Raw genomic sequence first — 18,264 nt, forward strand, 5'->3', positions numbered from 1 at the left:
GCTAAGCACTGAGTTAGGGGTTGATAAACACTGTTATCAATTCCCTGCTGGGCTAATCAAAGCATCCTGCTGGGATCTGGCCACACCCCCTTCAGCTCAGTACCGTGGAAGGGACAGGAGGGCTGCTCTAGCACCCCCCCAGCTTCTATCCTGAGCCATTGCAGGCATGTACCTGTATTTCTGGGATATCTGTGCAGTTACAAACCAATTTAGCCTAGCCAGGTTACACTAAACTGCAAAGATTGAATCAATTCAGGCACAGGTTTTTTGAATGTCCCTAGCCCTGATGGCAGAGACTGTAATGGTTCCTGGGCCTTTCACAGAGTATACACATAGGAGAGAAGACTCCTTGTGCTTTTTCTGTCTTGGGCACCCATGAGAAAGCCAGTCTGGTCAATTCATTCACTAACTGTGAGCTTGGTTGTGAATCTTGCCATTACTTCTGACCATGCTTCTTTTGTGGACAACCTCAATCTACTCAGAATGATTCTAAGTTATATAATTTGCACAAGCTGTGTCTTCATCCCATGGATATACAACTGTTAAACACGTCCCTGGGATCACTAGGCTCCTTTATCTTGCAGTGAGGGCTTCTCCTTCAACTGCAGATTACAGAATACAGTAATGCTTCTGCCCATATGTTTAAGAAAATGTGAGATCAGTAAGCCTAACCCATGTTCTTTAACATCCTATGAACAGTTGTACTGACTTTAAGTTGGCATTATTAGTTTATAAATTCCTTAAGAGGAAAAACATCTCCCTGGAGTTCCTCCACATACATGACCTTTTAGGTATTTCCCTATTGCACTTCAGGGGCCTGATCCTGCAGTTCTTATGCCTTGAACAGGATGTGGGAGTACTCAGCTCTTTCCAGTTTTGAATCTAAATTGGCAGGTGATTGCATGTTTGATGTGGGAGGCCTTGGAATATAGACTTTGCTCCTAAAAGTGTTCAAGTCCACCTCTCCATGTAGTTATAAATCATCTTAGATTTTTGCACACAAAGGTAATTACAAATTATGACTATAGATGAGTATTTTATGAGCACAGTTTAGGCAGCAGCTCTGGAAAATCTGGCGCAATGTTCATATCTATAATAATGGTTGATCAAATCTATGAAGATTATTAATTTAAAAGGCATTATTGATTTTAAAAACACTTTAAAAATCTATCTGACTGATTGAATTACTGTCACCACAGGTGTCATGTTATCTCAGATAGTTGGTTGTCTTTTTAAAAAGAAGTATTGTCAAAGCAGAAGGAATCTTAAAATGAAATGTACTTTGGACCACTGCGATGTTTGGTTACTTACTGTACTTGTCTTGAGCAGTGCAAATAGACAACTTAGTTGTACTGTACTTTTGATTCTATCTGGCTTTTATGTACCTTTTGTTTCTAGTTTTACATTTTATTTCCACTGTTTCACTTTCTAGATCTCAAGCGCTATTGTGAAAAGTCAGAAATGAAACAATGAAACTATGACACACCTGCTTGTACTACAAATACAACAGAAGCAAATCTATAGCCCTTTATATTATCCAAATATATTTTTTTAAATATGTATTTTAAGTCTGCCTTCTGCATTTCCTTCAGAGAAGCAGCAGTTTGGTTTTGCTGCTGTATTAAATCGAACAGGAAAAAATCACCAGAAAAGCTAAATGTTGTCTCCATCAGGGAGTCATTTATGCGAAATTACTTTGTTTCTCCACGACAAAGAATTACAATTAGACTAAGTCACAACGTGCTGAGCTAAGTACTGCAGCAGTTCTACCACCTGATGCTAACTTAGACAGGGCAATACTGCTTCTCTTCTTAACATATACCCAGCTTTTTCCCTGGCAAACCTTCTCGGTACTTTCTCGGTAAAGTTTATAAGCAGGATTGCTTCTGGAAAGTGTCAAGACTGACCAGAGTGCTGTCAGTGCTGGCTAAACTACTGCATGTTTCAGAAGGTATCTAGCCTGCATTAAGTTACAGCACTCCTCCTCTATTTACAGCCAGTGAGTCACCTGCCTTGCTAACACTTTCCCTGACATAAAGCTGAGATGTTTCTATCAGCCTCTTAACAGAAAGAGAAAATACAACAATTGTGTAGCTTTCTCTCCTTAGCCAACAGCCAATCACATTAGGACCTGACTGATGAAATGCCATTCATTTTTGCTTGCTTTTGCTTACAAGCTATTCTACTCCCTATACAGACCAACCCCCACCACCACACACACACACAGGTCCATTCACTCCACTTTCACATAACTTCTTTGGCTCTACAACCATTCCTTACCTTGACTAAAATATGGCTCTACTAAAAACATTGGTAAAATACCCCATTGACTTCAGTGAAACAAGGATTTCAGCCCTTGTTCTTAAAGCTTTGTTCAAGCTACTCTTTGTTCATTTGCCAGCACACCTCTCAACATTTTCTGCTTCTCTTGCTGTTAGGGGGATACATAACTATCTGAATAGCCAGAAGCAAAAAGTAAGTATAAATAGATCGATGTCAGGATGGCAGGATGTTTCAAGTGGAATTTCACTGGGGTTTGCTCTGGGTCTGCTGATGTTTAATATTTTTATGAATGAAGTGGATGCTAAATAGAGGTTCCTGATCAAGTTTGCAGGCAACACAAAACTAGAAGGAGCTGCAAACACGTTGGAGCTATGCTACAAAAAGTATCCTGACAAACTGGAGAACTGGCCTGTATGTGACAAAACAAAATTCAACAGAGATGCTAGATTTAGGAAAGAACATCCAAAATGCACAAATACAGACTGGGGATAACTAAAAGCACAGTCGCACTACTCATAAAGATTTGAGGGTTGTGGCAGACCGTAAATTCAATCTAAGTCAGAAATGGGATGCTGCAAAAAAAACAAAACAAAACACATGCAATTTTGGGCTTTATCATCAGAAGCTGCCCTGGGAAGTTGCAGAATATCCTCTGATGGAGGTTTTCAAGAAGAGACTGTACAAGCATTTGGCAGGGATGATTTAGGAACAGCACATCCTGCATTCGTGCAGGGGGCCAGGACCCTGAGGCTCCTTCCAACTCTAGGATTGTATGATACTACAAACTGCCATATTTCTGTCTTTCTATACAGTGTTGCATAGCTGGTATAAGTGCCTTTTCCTTTGTGGCTTGGGCCTTCTGGAAAAGCCTTCCTATAGCTCTCCTCCTCACCAGATCTCCATCTCTAACTACACCTGCAATCATATTGTTTACCCATTATTTATATTCCTTGATTTGTCCCTAGATCTCATCTTAGTTTTTCAATCTCATAGCTATTACTATTTACTGTGGAACTCTGTAACTCTGTAAAACATGCTTCTTCATGTGATAATTATTTTTTTACTATTTAACTTCTTTGGATTATTAACATGGGTAAATACCACCCCTCCAAAACCACAAGTAAACTCAATATTCACTAATGATTCATATAATTTAAATTCCTAAGGACAATATTTTTCAAACTCAAATGGTCAGGGGCTGGAGGATTATACTGAATGTGAGGATGCAGACATAGTTCTTTAACCCAGTTACAGGGTATGGGTTTCATACAGAAGCCACCGGGTGAAAGTCTATGATCTGTGTTATGAAAGAGGATGGACCAGATGACCATAATGCTCCTTTCTGGACTTAAAAATCTGTGGGTGACAACCTAACCCCAGTGAAGTCCCCTGAGCCTTATGAAAATGGTCCCAATTGCAGTAACTGATCCTAGCCAGAGAATACATCTCAGGCGCTGCACTCCAGGCTCAGCATCCATTTCTAAGCAGAACAAGCAATCAAGTCAAGTCTCACATTCCAGGGCACATTTAGAATGTCCCAGCACACAACCGTCTCCACTCAACCGATTCCTGCAGAAAATGCCTGGGGTGAGACACTAGAGGAAACAAGGTGGCCAGAGCAAGCACCTAATCCCAGAAAGAAGAATTTGCCAGGTTAGTGGTCAGTCAGGAGTTCTTGTGCATTTGCTACCTGCTATGAAAAATACTTCTATGCTGGTTCGGAATGAAAGACCAGAGTAAAGGATGGAGTGATAGAAGACAAGTGAAGAAGCTACAGATAATCACTGTAGATGTAGGTGTGTATTTCAGGTAGTAGACCGGAACAGTAGTCTTGCAAAGCCCAGCATCATGGAGCCCAAATCTGGCTTGGTTCAAAGATGCCTCCTTCCCATTTGCTCCTACTAGCAAAAATAAGGGGGGCGAGTGAGGCACCATCCCCAGGTCCTGACTTGCTGGGGGATGGTACAAAAATAGCAGCCACGGCTGCTACCAGCCTGCCACTAGCACTGCTGGTGACAGCCCACCCACTGCCCAGGGCAATCTGCTCAGTTTTGCTTCTAGTTGTTCCACACGACACCTTCCAAAGGCCTGATCTAACTCCACTTAAAATCAAAGCTAATCCTTCCATTTATTTCATAGGAACTAACTTAGCCTTCAGTAGATTCCACCCTAAATGGACACAGAGAAGTTCTGCAACATGCTCTAAAGGTCAACAAATGAGGGCTCTGCAAAGATACATTTTGCATTAAGTTTGCTTGTAATAAAGTTGCACACACTGTGGCCTGGAGCCCACACCCCTTGAAATCAATGGCAAAACTCTCCAGGATCTGAGTGGTCCAGGATCATGACCCACAGCAACTCTCAAGGACATTAAATCATTTGACATCCTGTTATACAAGTGCATTTACTGCCTTATATTGCCATCAGGCCATTTTCTGCTTCTAGTTATACTGGTAAAAATCCAGAGTATTGAAATCAATGGGCTTACCCCAGACTGACATCCATGTAAGCAGGACTGAAATCTGGCTTGTTCTTCACTTCTGAGCGATAATGAAAAACAGATAAAAAATTGACAGGGTAGTGGGATCACTATTTGCCTTGCCGGAGATCAGTGGTGCCTGTCAACCTCTTTCAAGGGGCTGCTCTGTGCAGCCCCATATCCCTTGTTTCTTCACTCCCTGCCTGGCACAGATAGGGAAAAGCAAGGCAGGGCAAGGGCATGGCAGAATGCAGGCAGCATGCTAGCAAAATGCAGGGCAAGCTGTACAAAGAGAAGGCAAACAATAAAATAGAAAAGGCACGCTGGCTTGCACTCAACAATACTACCTCACTGTTAGCATTAGGGATGGGAAGTGCAGCCTGGCGACAATGTTTGCTGTCAAAGTGCTGTTACGGCACTGTGCCAGAAAGTGAAAGTTTGACTGTTTAATAAAAGCCCAGCTGATGGAAGAGTCTGGCAGGGTCAGAGTGCGACTTACCTTCACAAAGAGCTCAATTTCAGGGTCCTTTCCTTCCCCATCTGCAGCACCAGAGTCTGTCATTTTTCAACCCCCACCCCCTCACCCCCCAAAGCCAGGAGCTGTTCTCCTTATATTAAAAGGCAAAAGAAGGTTTCAGTTGAACAGCAGCTAGATTTGCTTTCACGAACAGCTCCCACAAAGCTTGTAAAACATGTCTTTTGTGTTGCTAGAACTCCCCTCCGGTGAAGAAAATAAGTTTCCAGTCTAATAAATAAAAAAGAAATGCAGCTGGCCAAGAAAGAAGCACACGTATATTTATAACAGTTCTTCAGAGCAACAAGTGCTGCTGTGCTGTGCTGTAGTGTAGTATCCTCATCTGTCAGAGCTGCAGCTCACACTGCCAGCCCAAAATAGCCCAGAGCAGGAGAGAGGTGGGGTTAATACACATGGGAGGAGACTGCTCCTGGTACCTAAACCACTGGATCAGCCTTCAGGCAAATCGCTTTGTTCTGCTCTTAAACATCTTTCTGTGTTTCAACTACTGTTTCCAACATCCCCTAGCAGGGAGCATTAGTGAAAAGAGAAGAACAGGAAAGCTTGTTTCCATTACAGAGTAGTTTAATTCTCTTCTGCGAGCACCTTGTATACTTGCCGTTACACCTGGGCAGAGGGATGGTGTGCTGCTACCACACTGGAACAGTAGTGTTTTGTACAGGTATAAATAAGTACCTAAGGCACAGAGCAGTGAGGAATCAGCACCTGGGGTGCATGGCTGGGGGAGTGAATCTCTCAGGGAGCTGGAGCACTTGTTAGAGCTGATAGAGAGAGGGCATGTGGTTAAGCAAAATAGTGAGAGCTGCTGATCACATCAATTCAGACCCCCCAGACATAGCCTCTCTGTGTAAAACACAGGTAACAAGCACCGACTTTAATAGGTGTCCCTTCTACCAGGGGAGAATCAGGCACTTGAAATAAACACCATCTTTCCTCCTTCCAAGCTCGGTTCTTTTTCAACCTCTCTCATATGCTAACAATTTCTGCATCCCTCTATTCCCCCGACTTTAATATGCACTATCTGATATGGAAAGGCATGGCTATTAAACAGAAAGTTTAATATGCTCTCTTCAACAGTGTCTGCACTAAGTCAAGGCCGGAGGGTGACAGCTCTTCCCCTACTTTAGGCCTCTGTCCCCAACTCCTGTCTTATGATAGCTTTCTCTTGCATTCTACAAACTTCTTGCAATTCATTGATAGCAATTCTAACCCTGTCAGACCAATAAAGTCATCAGACTAGACCAAAATTGTGAAGCAATGGCCCAAAGCAATTCTGCTTTCCATTTCTAGTGCGTATTATATTTCCTTTTCAATAACTCTCCTGCCATAATTAAAGACTTATCTCTGATGAAAGTGTTCCTGGTTATGTGTGTTCATTATAATCTTTAACTGCCTCTGCTGCCCTCTGAGCATCTGGCACACATCCATTAAAAAAAAAAGAGACCAGCAGTTACTTGTATAGGCTTATAGACAAGTATTTAACACGAACTATGACTTTGCCCCAACACATGTCCCATGGACCCAGGGAGCACTGCAAGGGTCACCAAAATGGTTAAATGTAAATCTGGTTGCATTTTATAATACAGCAACTGTAACTACAACGCAATCAACACTTGTAATTACAGTATAAAATGTGCTCATGGTTTTTGAGCTCTAATTAGCAGTAATTTGTGTAATCAGAAGGTAAACCATAAGAGAATTACATATTATTATCCCTTTGATTTCAAATGTATACATGTATTTTTTGGATTCAGGTACATTAATTACATAACATGTATAATATATTTATTTTCAAGCTTGCAGGAATACTTCCAGCTACATGAGCTAAATGTAAATAGGTGTATCAAAAAAAATCACAATGTCATTATGCAATAATTGCAGTGTGACACCTATATTATTATAATCACTGTACTGTAAACTGCTTCCATAGATAATGTATTCCCAGCTTGATAATTATAATGTTATTTCTGCTGCAAATTTGATCTCCATGAGTACCTCAAATACTTTAATATACTTTCAATGTGTGGGTATTAGAAACACCAGAAGGTGGTGGCTGTTTTTTAAAAAGTGCATTTTAAAAAAAAAAGAGTACCCATAGCTTTAATCTCATTGAGAACAAAAGGAAACGGAAGCCATTTTGCCAGGAACAGTTCTTTGGGAAGGTCTCTACAGCAGAACATTATCCATCAAGTGCAGACAAAAAAAACCCATTTTATTTATGAAGAATAATGGAGAAAATAAGTTTTAATCTTAAAAAAAAACCCCAACGGAATATCATGTACAAGATTACAGTTCATTTTAACTATAGGGGACTGATCAGTTTGCATTACTAAGATAAATAGGGATAAAAATAACTGTTTGACACCAGGGCTAAGTACAGACAGTCAAAAAGCCCAAGGCTGAATTGATTTGATCTTCGCAGGTTAGTCTAAGCTGCATAAATTGAACAGATAAGCAAGTGAACAGACATTCACTTTCAGAATGACATGTACTGGCCCAGGCCAAAAGTCAGCTGGAGCAAGGGAAGCTGCCCGTCTCCAAAGAAGGGTGTTGCGGGGAAGGTTCAAAGCATCCTCGGATGTTGGGGGACTGTGAGTTAACTTCAACCTGGAGGGGATCAGGGACAGAAGTTCAATAAACTGATTTAACCGAAATCAGTTGTCTAATACTTCATACATCCAGGTTTATCTTAAACCAGTTTCATCTGATTTGAAAATGGTTTGTGTATACCCAACTTCTGTTGTCTTACGGATTTGAACCAGTTTCTGATCTCTTATACCAGTTTATGTGTAATTTCTGTCCCTAACCCAAGCGCTAAATTTCTTAAAAGGCTTGCATCAAGTCATTCACTGATTAACCAGTTGACTTATGAATGCTTGAAAGATTCAGTCTGCAACCAGTAAGGGAGTTTCGTAATTATTTATTCATAGTTTCATAGCTAGTAGGGTCGGAAGGGACCTGAGCAGATCATCAAGTCCGACCCCCTACCATGGCAGGAAAGAGTATTGGGGTCAAACAACCCCCGTAAGGTGATTGTCTAGCCTTGTCTTAAAGACCCCAGGATAGGAGCCAGCACCACTTTGCTTGGAAGTTGGTTCCAGATCCTAGCTGCCCTGACAGTGAAGCAGCGCCTCCTGATGTCTAATCTGAATTTACCCTCTGCTAGCTTGTGACCGTTACTTCTAGTCACTCCTGGTAGTGCTCAGGGAAACAAGGACTCCCCCCAATGCCTGCTGGTCCCCTCTGACTAGTTTGTAACAGGCCACTAGATCCCCCCTCAGCCTTCTCTTGTGGAGGCTGAACAGGTTCAGGTCATGTCGCCTCTCCTCGTAGGGCCTGCCCTGCTGCCCCCTGATCATGCGAGTGGCTCTCCTCCATGTTGTCCACATCCCTCTTGAAGTGTGGCGCCCAGAACTGGACACAGTACTCCAGCTGCGGCTTGACCAGTGCTGCATAGAGGGGGAGGATCACCTCCCTGGACCTGCTCGAGATGCATCTGTGGATGCATGACAAGGTACGGTTGGCCTTCCTGACTGCATCCCCACACTGCCGGCCCATGTTCATCTTGGCATCAATGATGACTCCAAGATCTTTTTCTGCCTCTGTACTGCCGAGAAGGGAGTTCCCCAGCCTGCTGGTATGGTGCTGGTTCTTCCTGCCCAGGTGCAGCACTTTTCACTTGTCAGTGCAGTCAATATTTACAATATATACTATTTCTTTCTATGTAAATAAGAGGTTGAATCCCTGCTTTAAGTGCAAAACTATCTAAGTATAATGGAACTCTTCCATAATTATGTACCGTATCTCTTATGAAGATATCAAGCCCTTCATAAATGAAGCTCCAGATCTCTGTGATGCATATGAAAACTACTATTTTATTCAGTTCAGAAAGTAAAATCAAGGTACTAAGAGACTAAGCCCAATCTTTTTAAAATGCTACACTAATTTTTTGGAGCTTCAGTTGAGCATACAAAAATGTAAATTAACAAAATTGTTGCCAATTTTCATACCTTTGGCTCCAATGCCAATTTTGAAAGATGTTGAGAGCACCTGTCAGTCCTTTCTGACCTCAAGAAGAGTTGCGGTGCTCAGCACCCCTTAAAATTAGCCTATATGGAATGAGTTCCCCAGGGCTGCACAGTGAGTTGGCAGCTGCAGCGGTAGAACAGGACTCATCAACCCTGATTCCAGTTCTACTGGGCAAACCAGTAGAACACGCCCACCAGTACTTATTTGGCTTCAATAGCGTGCACACACAATCATTGTACCATTTATATTTTATTTTCTTAAAACCATTCCTCTAAGCTATGAATGTTTTGCTGAGTCCCTAGGAGAGGAGGAAACCTGTGGCCCATAGAAAGAAAGTGAAGGTACAGTACTTTTAAGCCAACTTTTCTCCTTCCCAGTTATGGGTGCTGAAGGGGATGTTCAGACCCCTTGAGTAACAGCTCTGGAGTTAGGCAACTAGAGACAGGCAGAAACATAACAGGGCAGTCCTGCGTCTAAGGCAGCTACAACACACGGGGCAGTGCCAGCTGCCATGGTGCTGATGGTGGCTGTGAGATTAGCTGATGCTGTGGCAGCAGCTATTTTTGCACCCTCCTCCTTCCTTCCCCCACACAACACACACATAAAGGGCTGCTGCCTCAGTACCTCCCTTTCCCTGGTCTATATGAAGCAGTGCCACTCAGAGCCATATCTCTTCCTCTGTATCCTGCTCTTTTGTCCTCTATGCCAGGATTTGCAGTGGGGCCTTCAGAGGACAAGATAAGATGCTATATGCCAAGGCTGCACCAGTGGGAATTTTCCCCTGGCTGCTCTGGGTCTCTAATGGGCTCTTTTCCATTGCTAGATAGAGAAAATTCATCCCCTGATCAGCAGCATTTGGATGATCAGATATGCATCCCACCAAAACCTACTAGAGATACCTCACCAGAGTTCAAATCACCTATTTCAGCAATCTGGGTATCAATCAGAAGCAAAACTCAGGTGATCATGGGACATTTAATTAAATGGAATTGATTTTTTTTTTAAATATGCATACCATGTTGCAAAGTTGTCTAAGTTCAGTAATAAAGGGACTGCTGTTGACCAATTATTTCATTCCTCCCTAGTGGCTTGTTAGGGGCTGAATGCCCTTCTCTCTCCTTAGGGTCATGGCAAATTGAAGGTGCTTAGTTCCTTCTAAAAACTGCTCACCCCTATACAGGATAAAGCTTTTGTTCATGTAAATGCTACATAATCTTTTTAAAATAGGCATAAAAGATTGATGTAAGACAAACATTACAGGAAGCACTGAGTAGGAGGAAATATATAAAAAGGTCCTATAGAGTCTACTCATGCTGTTTTTTTACTGGGTTTCTGTCATATAAAACTGATGTATTACTTATAGGTGGAACCTTTCCTAGCATGATGCTATTATTTCCTACATGGGCCTGCTTTTGTGCTGTAAAACCAATTTTTCCTTTTATAGATCAACTAAGGATAGGTTAATAACTGAGAAATGATTAGCACACTCTCATTTTACTGCAAAGAAAAGAAGATGCTTGGCTTTGGCCTATTGTTCTCTCAGAAGTCAGAGGTAGCAAAGGTGTTGAGTTACACACAAGATCAAGATTAGATGCAGATTATGAAGTCTTCATACGGCAAGCCATTATAGGTTTATGAAGTATACAAATGAACATGATCATGTGGCCTCCATTAATAAAACAGGAAGGCAGCTCCAGAAAGAGAATTGTCACATTCTGTGCATAACACCTTTATTGTACCTGAACTTTAACTTGCTATCAGCTTTCACATGCCTGACCCGAACCTGATTTCCAGGAGATTCATTCTGAGAAGGTGAAGTGGAGGCCAAGAATAAAGAACTTAACTGCAATGTGTTGTGCTCTCACAGATTGCCAGTTTCCCCAGACGGAGCTCTATGAAGAAGGCATTCTTCTGAACCTCCTTAGTCCTGGCACTTAGCTTAATGCCACCGTGCTCTGTGTATGTCCCCCTTGCCTCCTCCCCACACATTTCATAACATGGGTTTCATCTTCCGGAATTCAGCAACCTTCTTTTTCAGACTGGAACTTACTTTTCATTGAGAAGTGTCAAAAAGCCATAACCCTGACAAATGGCATGGACAGGAGTTAGTAGAATCAGGATTTCAAGCAGTCTAGCTCAGGGGCCAGCAACCTTTTAGTAGTGGCAGGCTGAGTTAACACAGCTTGGTCTGAAGGAGGGCCATCACTTAGGACTCAATCACTGCTGCCATTTCCCCCTTCTCCAATTCTCCTTACCACTGAATTATTACTGACACCACTGGCTGTTAAATTCCTACTGAGATCTCGTCTGGTTAAAATTACTTGGTGGGCTGGATCTAGCCCATGGCTGTAGGTTGCAAAGGTTGCAAACCCTTGGTCTAGCTCACCAAGAACAATTCAGCTAAACAGCAGCTGCAGATTTAATTTGTGAACCATGCTCACTCAGGCCAATGCAGAAATAAAGTAACTGCTTGGAAGGGGAAATACACCCTACGCAAACATTTTTTTTATCATCATCTAAACCTATTTCTTGTATCCCTGTCTACTATTTGCTTTGATGAGTAGTTTATTTAGCAACCTAATGAATATGGGACAGATCATGAAGTCCTGAGCAAAAAGGGAAAACAAAGCAGTTAAACTCAAACAGTGCAACTACACATTCATTAATGTGCTCTAGTTCCTGTGCCTTAAATTTAGTACTTGGTTAACCAAGTACTAAGTCAATGTGCAGTAACTCTCACTACTGCGCAGTAGCACCGGTGCACAGCTTTTTAGTGACACTTACTAAGCAGTAGCCTAATACTAGTCCACAGTAGCGTATTAGCATGGCTTTTGCATGGCACGCTACTGCACAGTTAGTGTCTCATGTAGACACGCCCAAAAGGAAATAAATACCAAGTTTTGAGGCCCTTAATCAATTTTCATAGACAGGAAAGGGAATTTGACTAATTAAATACTGTGTAAAAAACAGCCCCTGCTTTTAGCTACACAATGTATGTATATGTAAGAGCTTTCCTCACTACTTTGTGCTCAGAGAGGGTCAAATGGAAGTACAGCACATATACATTGGAGCAGGGAAGAAGATGTTCCCCTGAATTCCCTGAAGATGCATGGTGCCCCAAATGGACAGGGACAGGGCACAAAGGAGGGCCACAGCCTTGACCTCCTTGTGCGTTACTTAGTCAACTAGTAGGAATAAGAGGCATCACCCAAAGTAATGCAATACTAAGTGTGCAGCCTGTGTGGTTCTAGGAGTTGGCAAGATGCCATCCTGAGCATCCACTGGGGTAAACATGTATAAGTAGATTATGTTATTGTGATTTGTGCCTAAATGGAACAATCGCGCTCTCAGGAAGTATGTAATCTCATGGCCAGCATGTGCTATGTGTTTCTCTCTATGCCTAATCACAGAAGATGTGATTCTGCCTTGCCTACAAGCTACAGAATCTAGCTTTTTTCCCAGGCTGTGAAAATGCATGGTGTTAGCTCTGGAGGTCTATGGATCAAACTCAGTTATTTACCAAGATGACTGTCATTGCATAAAGACCACAGGAATTGGCTCAATGGGAGTTTTACACAGAGGTAGTATGTGTTCCAAAATAATAGTGTATGCGATAGGCAGTGCTTATTTTCATATGAATGAAAGCACAGAACTTAGCCACAGTAAAATATTAACACAGGGTAACTTGGAGAAAAAAAAAATCATATTGCTGCTCACTGGAAAGTAAGATTCATTAGGGATCAATTAGAGCAAATCTCATGTTTCAGCTGTTATTGCTGACACATCACAGCACTCAGAAAAGGTACAGAGTTGAAGAGCAGCCACCTCAAGGGAAATTTATATGCTCAAAAGTATAAACTGTTGTTTAACTTAATCTCTCACTCCTCTTCTATTAGGCTGAGGTCTCCTTCAAGACCTTTAGCTTTTTAGCATTTATTAAAACAAGTTTTCTTCGATAAAAATCAGGAAACTGAAGTAAACTCCTGCATTTGATTTTAACTGCAGCAGAAATGAGTATTGTTCATTCACTAAAATGCTTCCTTTCTTGATTGTGTTCACCAAAGTGGCTTCTAGAGGGCACTGTTTTCTATTTTATTATCACTACAAAACTGACATGTCCATTGAAAATTAAACTGGGGCTAAGAACATTTTCCAAAAGAGGACAGGAAATTAAAATGCCACATTCTATGAATGTTTTAAAAAGTGATGTAGCATCAGTGAAAACAAAACATTACTTAAGTGCTAGAACTGGCATGTGGATAAACTCAGCTGATGAAAAAAAATGTACATTTCAACTGAGACAACTACATAATTTTATTTCAGACTATGAATAATAAATAAAAATATCTATTCACTTTTGCTCGGCACATACTTAATGAATGCTAAAGCTATGGCCTGCAGGTTGGATCTAGCCTACAAAACCTTTGGATCCAGCTCAAGGATGTGGGTCTTCAGCAGCATTGAGCAGCAGGGGGCATCTTCCATGGGCATTTTCCCCTTGCCACCATGGGGATGAATGCTGGCTACAAGCAAGCTCCCTGTGCCACCACCCTAATGCCTCCAATGAAGGATTGGTCATTCTGGCCCACAGGCAGAAAAGGTTGCTTACCCTTGTACATAATATAATATGAGACTGGATGTGGTATCATTTTTACCCAGTTTTACATAGTATCAGCAAACACACTGTAACAGTATTAGCAGTCAGCTCTCCTCTTGCTGTCAAAGAATTAAAACGAAATAATTTTACTTGGCTACATTCAGGCACAGCCCAAGATTTTTTGCCACCCTCCCTTGTAACATACCTGGGAGCCATCCTGTTCATTTCTGCACATTCCCAGACTCCCAAGGCAGCCCCCAATGAATGTGTGAGAAGTGCCTGCACACCAGTTTTGCTGCTCCCTTCAATTTGCCATCCTAGGCTGCCACCTGTGCTCCCTGGTCAGTTATGCCAGCCCTGGCTACATTTAGAGTAAAATATTCTGTGGATGTAGCAACCTGGAGAATTTTCTGCCTAAGATGTTAAGGCCTTGTCTGCAAAAAAAGTTGTATCACTTTAATTATACCAGTACAGTTAATACCAGTTTGGTATATATAAGTATTGTTAAAGTGTATATACCAATATAGTTAAACTATACCAGTACAGTTAAACTAAGCAGTATAGTTAAAGTGGTACAACCCCACCAGTATTAATTGTGGAGATAAGTATACCTCTATAAAAATGTCTTGCACAGATATAACTTAATTTTAATTTTTCATCCCAATCAATGTATTTATAGCAGATAAAAATCTTTTTGCACTCACTGGCTATGTCTACATGTGCACTTTACTGTGGAGGATACTAATAAACCGTGGAGAAAAGTGTTGCCATCTACAGATGCAACAGTATTTTTATGCTGACCACAGGTGGAAATAGCACCCAGTCAGCCCAGGGCCAGACTCCTGCCTGCTGCCTAGCCACACAGCTCTGCATTTTCAGCACCTTTGTGCCCCAGCCAGGTCTGATGCCACCCAATGCCACCACCTAGAGCCCTGGGCTGACTCCAGTGCCCCCTGCCAGCTCACGCCTAGTCTGTCTCAGCTCAAATTGCTGCTATCCTTGGTGCATATGTAGATGCTGCACCCAGGAACAGTTTATTCCAGCTCACCCTGCTCTGGAATTTATTGTTTTGCATTAATTGCATGTGTAGACACACCCATTGTCTTTTACATTTGCATCTCATCTGGGCAGCTTTTTGAAGCAGTTCATCTGCTCAAACTCAGAAGTTCACACAAATTAACCTTTTAGCAGGCATTATGTCCAACTAAAAAAGTCAGCCAGGTAACTTTTGTCCTGGCCTAGTAATGCAGACTGGCAGCTGCACGCTTCTATTCTGACTCACCTGAAAATCCCTGCAGCAACAGCGTTCCAGAGCTCCTGCAACAGGAGCCATTGACAGATGGGAAATCCAGAGAACTCAAGTCACAAGATATAGTAAATAATTTTATGTGCATCCATGTCTTAATCTACCTGTAGGCTCCAGCACAATGCCCACAAGTTTTATTGCTTACTTCAGTGTGGTCAGGATTTCCCCACTGTGGACCTCTTCTACAGAAATGTTTCACCTCCATTTTGGAGATGGAAGTGATAGGTACGTTAAATGATTTAAGTCCGCAGATGCATACTTTCAGCTTCTTGCTTTTAAATGGGTTTAGGTTTCACTATGATATTTGGCAAAATATTTTTGCAAGAGTGTAATGACTTTCTGTATCCAGATGTGTGGCATTTCTAGAAGCCAAAATCCCAGGTTCCAAAACAGGTTGTACTGAACCCTCACTCAGGCTGATTCCCATAAATTCAGGATTTTGACACAGGTATGTTTGAATGAATTTGTGAAACAGAAGATGTTAGCATCTTGAAGTCTCCCATTATGACAAGGTTTCACCTCATTGTGCTTTGTGGTCTGGCTAGCATCACGTTGGAAGTGCTGCACGCCTTGTATGAGTGAGTAACATGTTCCCTGCTGACCCTGAGTCTCTCCTGTACTCCTGTCTTTCCTTAGAGATCTGCCCTCATTCATTTTTCATTCCGCCCCTTGATACTTTTGTGATAGTGTTTCAATAAAGTTTAGCATTGTAAATAGCTTGCTTTTCTCAGCAAATTATTACAAGCAGGAGAGCTAATGGACATGAAATGTACCTGTTTTATCTATAATTTAGATGCGTTGCATCATGAGACATTTTATGCTGATTCTGCTATACTTAGCTTTGCTTAGGCTAAGTCTTAACTGCAGAGCTAATACAGTCAATTGGCACATAGGTCTGAGCAGGCTGGACTAGACCAGAAGTAAACAGGTACTCTTGAGTTATGTCCTCACTGGTGCTGCACTCATTTGTGTGTGTTGCCAGTGCTTCTGGAGGCATATCCCATTATCTGTGCTGCAGTAAACAAAGTTGCCCTGTGAGTCTTTCCCAATGAATTGTTGAATAACTTTTCTGTCCTTTTTTGAAAGAGGGCAAACTGTGGCAAATTTGAAGTATTGCTGGCACTCAAGCAATTTAGTCTGCAAGGTGGACATGGTGCCAGCCTCAGTGAAAGCAGCTCCCAGAATTAACTTATAGGCCCAGCATGTACCATTTATTTCAGGCGGAAAGCTTGCTAAAGTCAGGTGAGGTCCTTGTGCATGAACAGGAACTGGAATAGGTCCAACAGCTACTCTCAGGGTGAAATGTACTCCCATGCCAAGACAAGTAGTAGATTCAGTTTAATACTGAGGTTGCTTATTGCTAGCACGTTACTTTTGCCCATGAAAACCTCAGCTCCTTCTCCCATGTGGGATATTATATGAACAATGGAAAACACAGGACACTGACTGTGACGCCTTACAGTAATATCATCCATCACTGATTTATCAAAACAGACGGGCATCTTTCTATTCTCACCAATCTTACCTAAATGACAGGTATTGATACTCTACATAGAATTACTTAGGTGGGTCAAAGGAATGCTAATAAAGATACTGAGCCCTTTATCTTGATGTTAGCAATTCCAACCTGGCCTGGGCCAGGCAGTAACTGCCATCTGATACCAGATTCATTCATTAATGTCTGCAAATGTGTTTCATTGTTCTAAGCAAAATTAATAATGTCTGATGGCTATTAAGAGGTCTAAATGAGATGGCAGCCTTTCAGATCACATCACTGGGGTCCATATTGCATGCAAACACACACAAACTCATAATTGACATTCAAAGCAGAAAGATTAATAACTAGGAAATCCCCCAGGAAGAGTGACTTAATTTCTCATCCCTATACCCACAACAGGATGGACAGGATGTACAGAAGTATTAATTACTACAGCTCATAAAGGACTCTTCTGCATATAAAAAGAAGCCTATATTGCACAAGACAGTCAACCCAGCATCTTTCACAATATTTATTTTTGTTATAAAAGATCACCAAATTAAAGTAATAAATAAAAAAATCAAGTAATGCTACAATAAGGGAGAAATTGACTAATCAGTCATAAGTGGCCTTTCCAGAAAATTAAGCATATCAGATCAAAACTGAAAACAGTTTAACACAACAAGATTAATAGTCAGGCTTACCGAAGATTATTGATACTATAAATTATAAAAATGCAATTAAAATATTATAACTAGACTGAACAGTAGTCCAATCTTGCATTTTCCATAGTGCAGAGCTCTATCAAATCATGAGCACAGGAGGACAATTTCAGAGTGCCTTGACCTGATATATAAAGGATTAATTATAGTTAAGGTGACAGTACCAATCATCAACATTTCCAATACTCTCCATTGTAAGACTCTGCTTTAAGTTGCTTACAGTTTTGCCAAACTTAGCTACTAAGTTACACTTTCCAAACCAGGTATCTGCTTCATGATTATTTTTTTTTCAGTTGCAGGAAAAAAAAATGTAGAGGCTTTTGAAAACAATTTTTGCCCATGTTAAAAAATTCACGTAACTTGTTCTTGGAACAGCTCTAGAAATCCCATGTTTTGAAGCAAGGACTTCAAATTTGGAAACTAGATGGTTTTAGTGTCTCATCTTTGCTCCCAGGATTATTTCTATTTTTTCTTCCAGTTATTGGTTAATGCAAAATGCATAAGCAGTCATGGAAGCAAGGACCAAAATCCAGGTCTTGCCCTCAGTAGGTAGCAATGTGCCCCTAACCACTCAGCCATAGAGGCCTCTTCCCTCTTGTGCCCTCCTCTTCTGGTCTCAAAGATTTTGTATTCTTGACTTAATCATGGCCCAACTTCAGCTGGAGAGGAGAAGAGTGACCCCAACCAACTTCCATAGCTTGAGAGCTAGGACACTCTCCTGGGAAGTGAGAGATGTCGGTCTGAATCTTGCTTGGCTGACTAGGGACCTGAACACAGAGGAGTGCTCTACCCACTAAGAAAGTGGTTGGCAACCTTTTCAGGTCACAAGCTGGAAT

The 18,264-nt window shown here is 41.5% G+C and overlaps 1 protein-coding gene across 5 annotated transcripts in view; it reads right to left on the minus strand.

Moving 5' to 3' along the window:
* The window catches only part of CLIC5 (CLIC family member 5), a 131,088-nt gene that overhangs the window by 81,592 nt on the left and 31,232 nt on the right, over positions 1-18,264 (minus strand). For 2 of the 5 annotated variants that reach the window (XM_090031039.1, XM_090031029.1), the window contains exon 1: positions 5,262-5,637. The exons of 1 other annotated variant lie outside the window; for it this stretch is intronic. In XM_090031039.1, the coding sequence (XP_089887165.1) occupies positions 5,262-5,324 (63 nt within the window). In that variant the 5' untranslated portion in view covers positions 5,325-5,637. Of the gene's footprint in view, positions 1-4,771; positions 5,057-5,261; positions 5,638-18,264 lie in introns of those variants that run through there. 2 more of the 5 variants (XM_090031047.1, XM_090031056.1) reach the window with 2 other exon arrangements.

This window comes from Crocodylus siamensis, chromosome 1, assembly GCF_052110815.1.
Source record: "Crocodylus siamensis isolate JL-2025a chromosome 1, ASM5211081v1, whole genome shotgun sequence".
NCBI classification, from domain to species: Eukaryota; Metazoa; Chordata; order Crocodylia; family Crocodylidae; genus Crocodylus; species Crocodylus siamensis.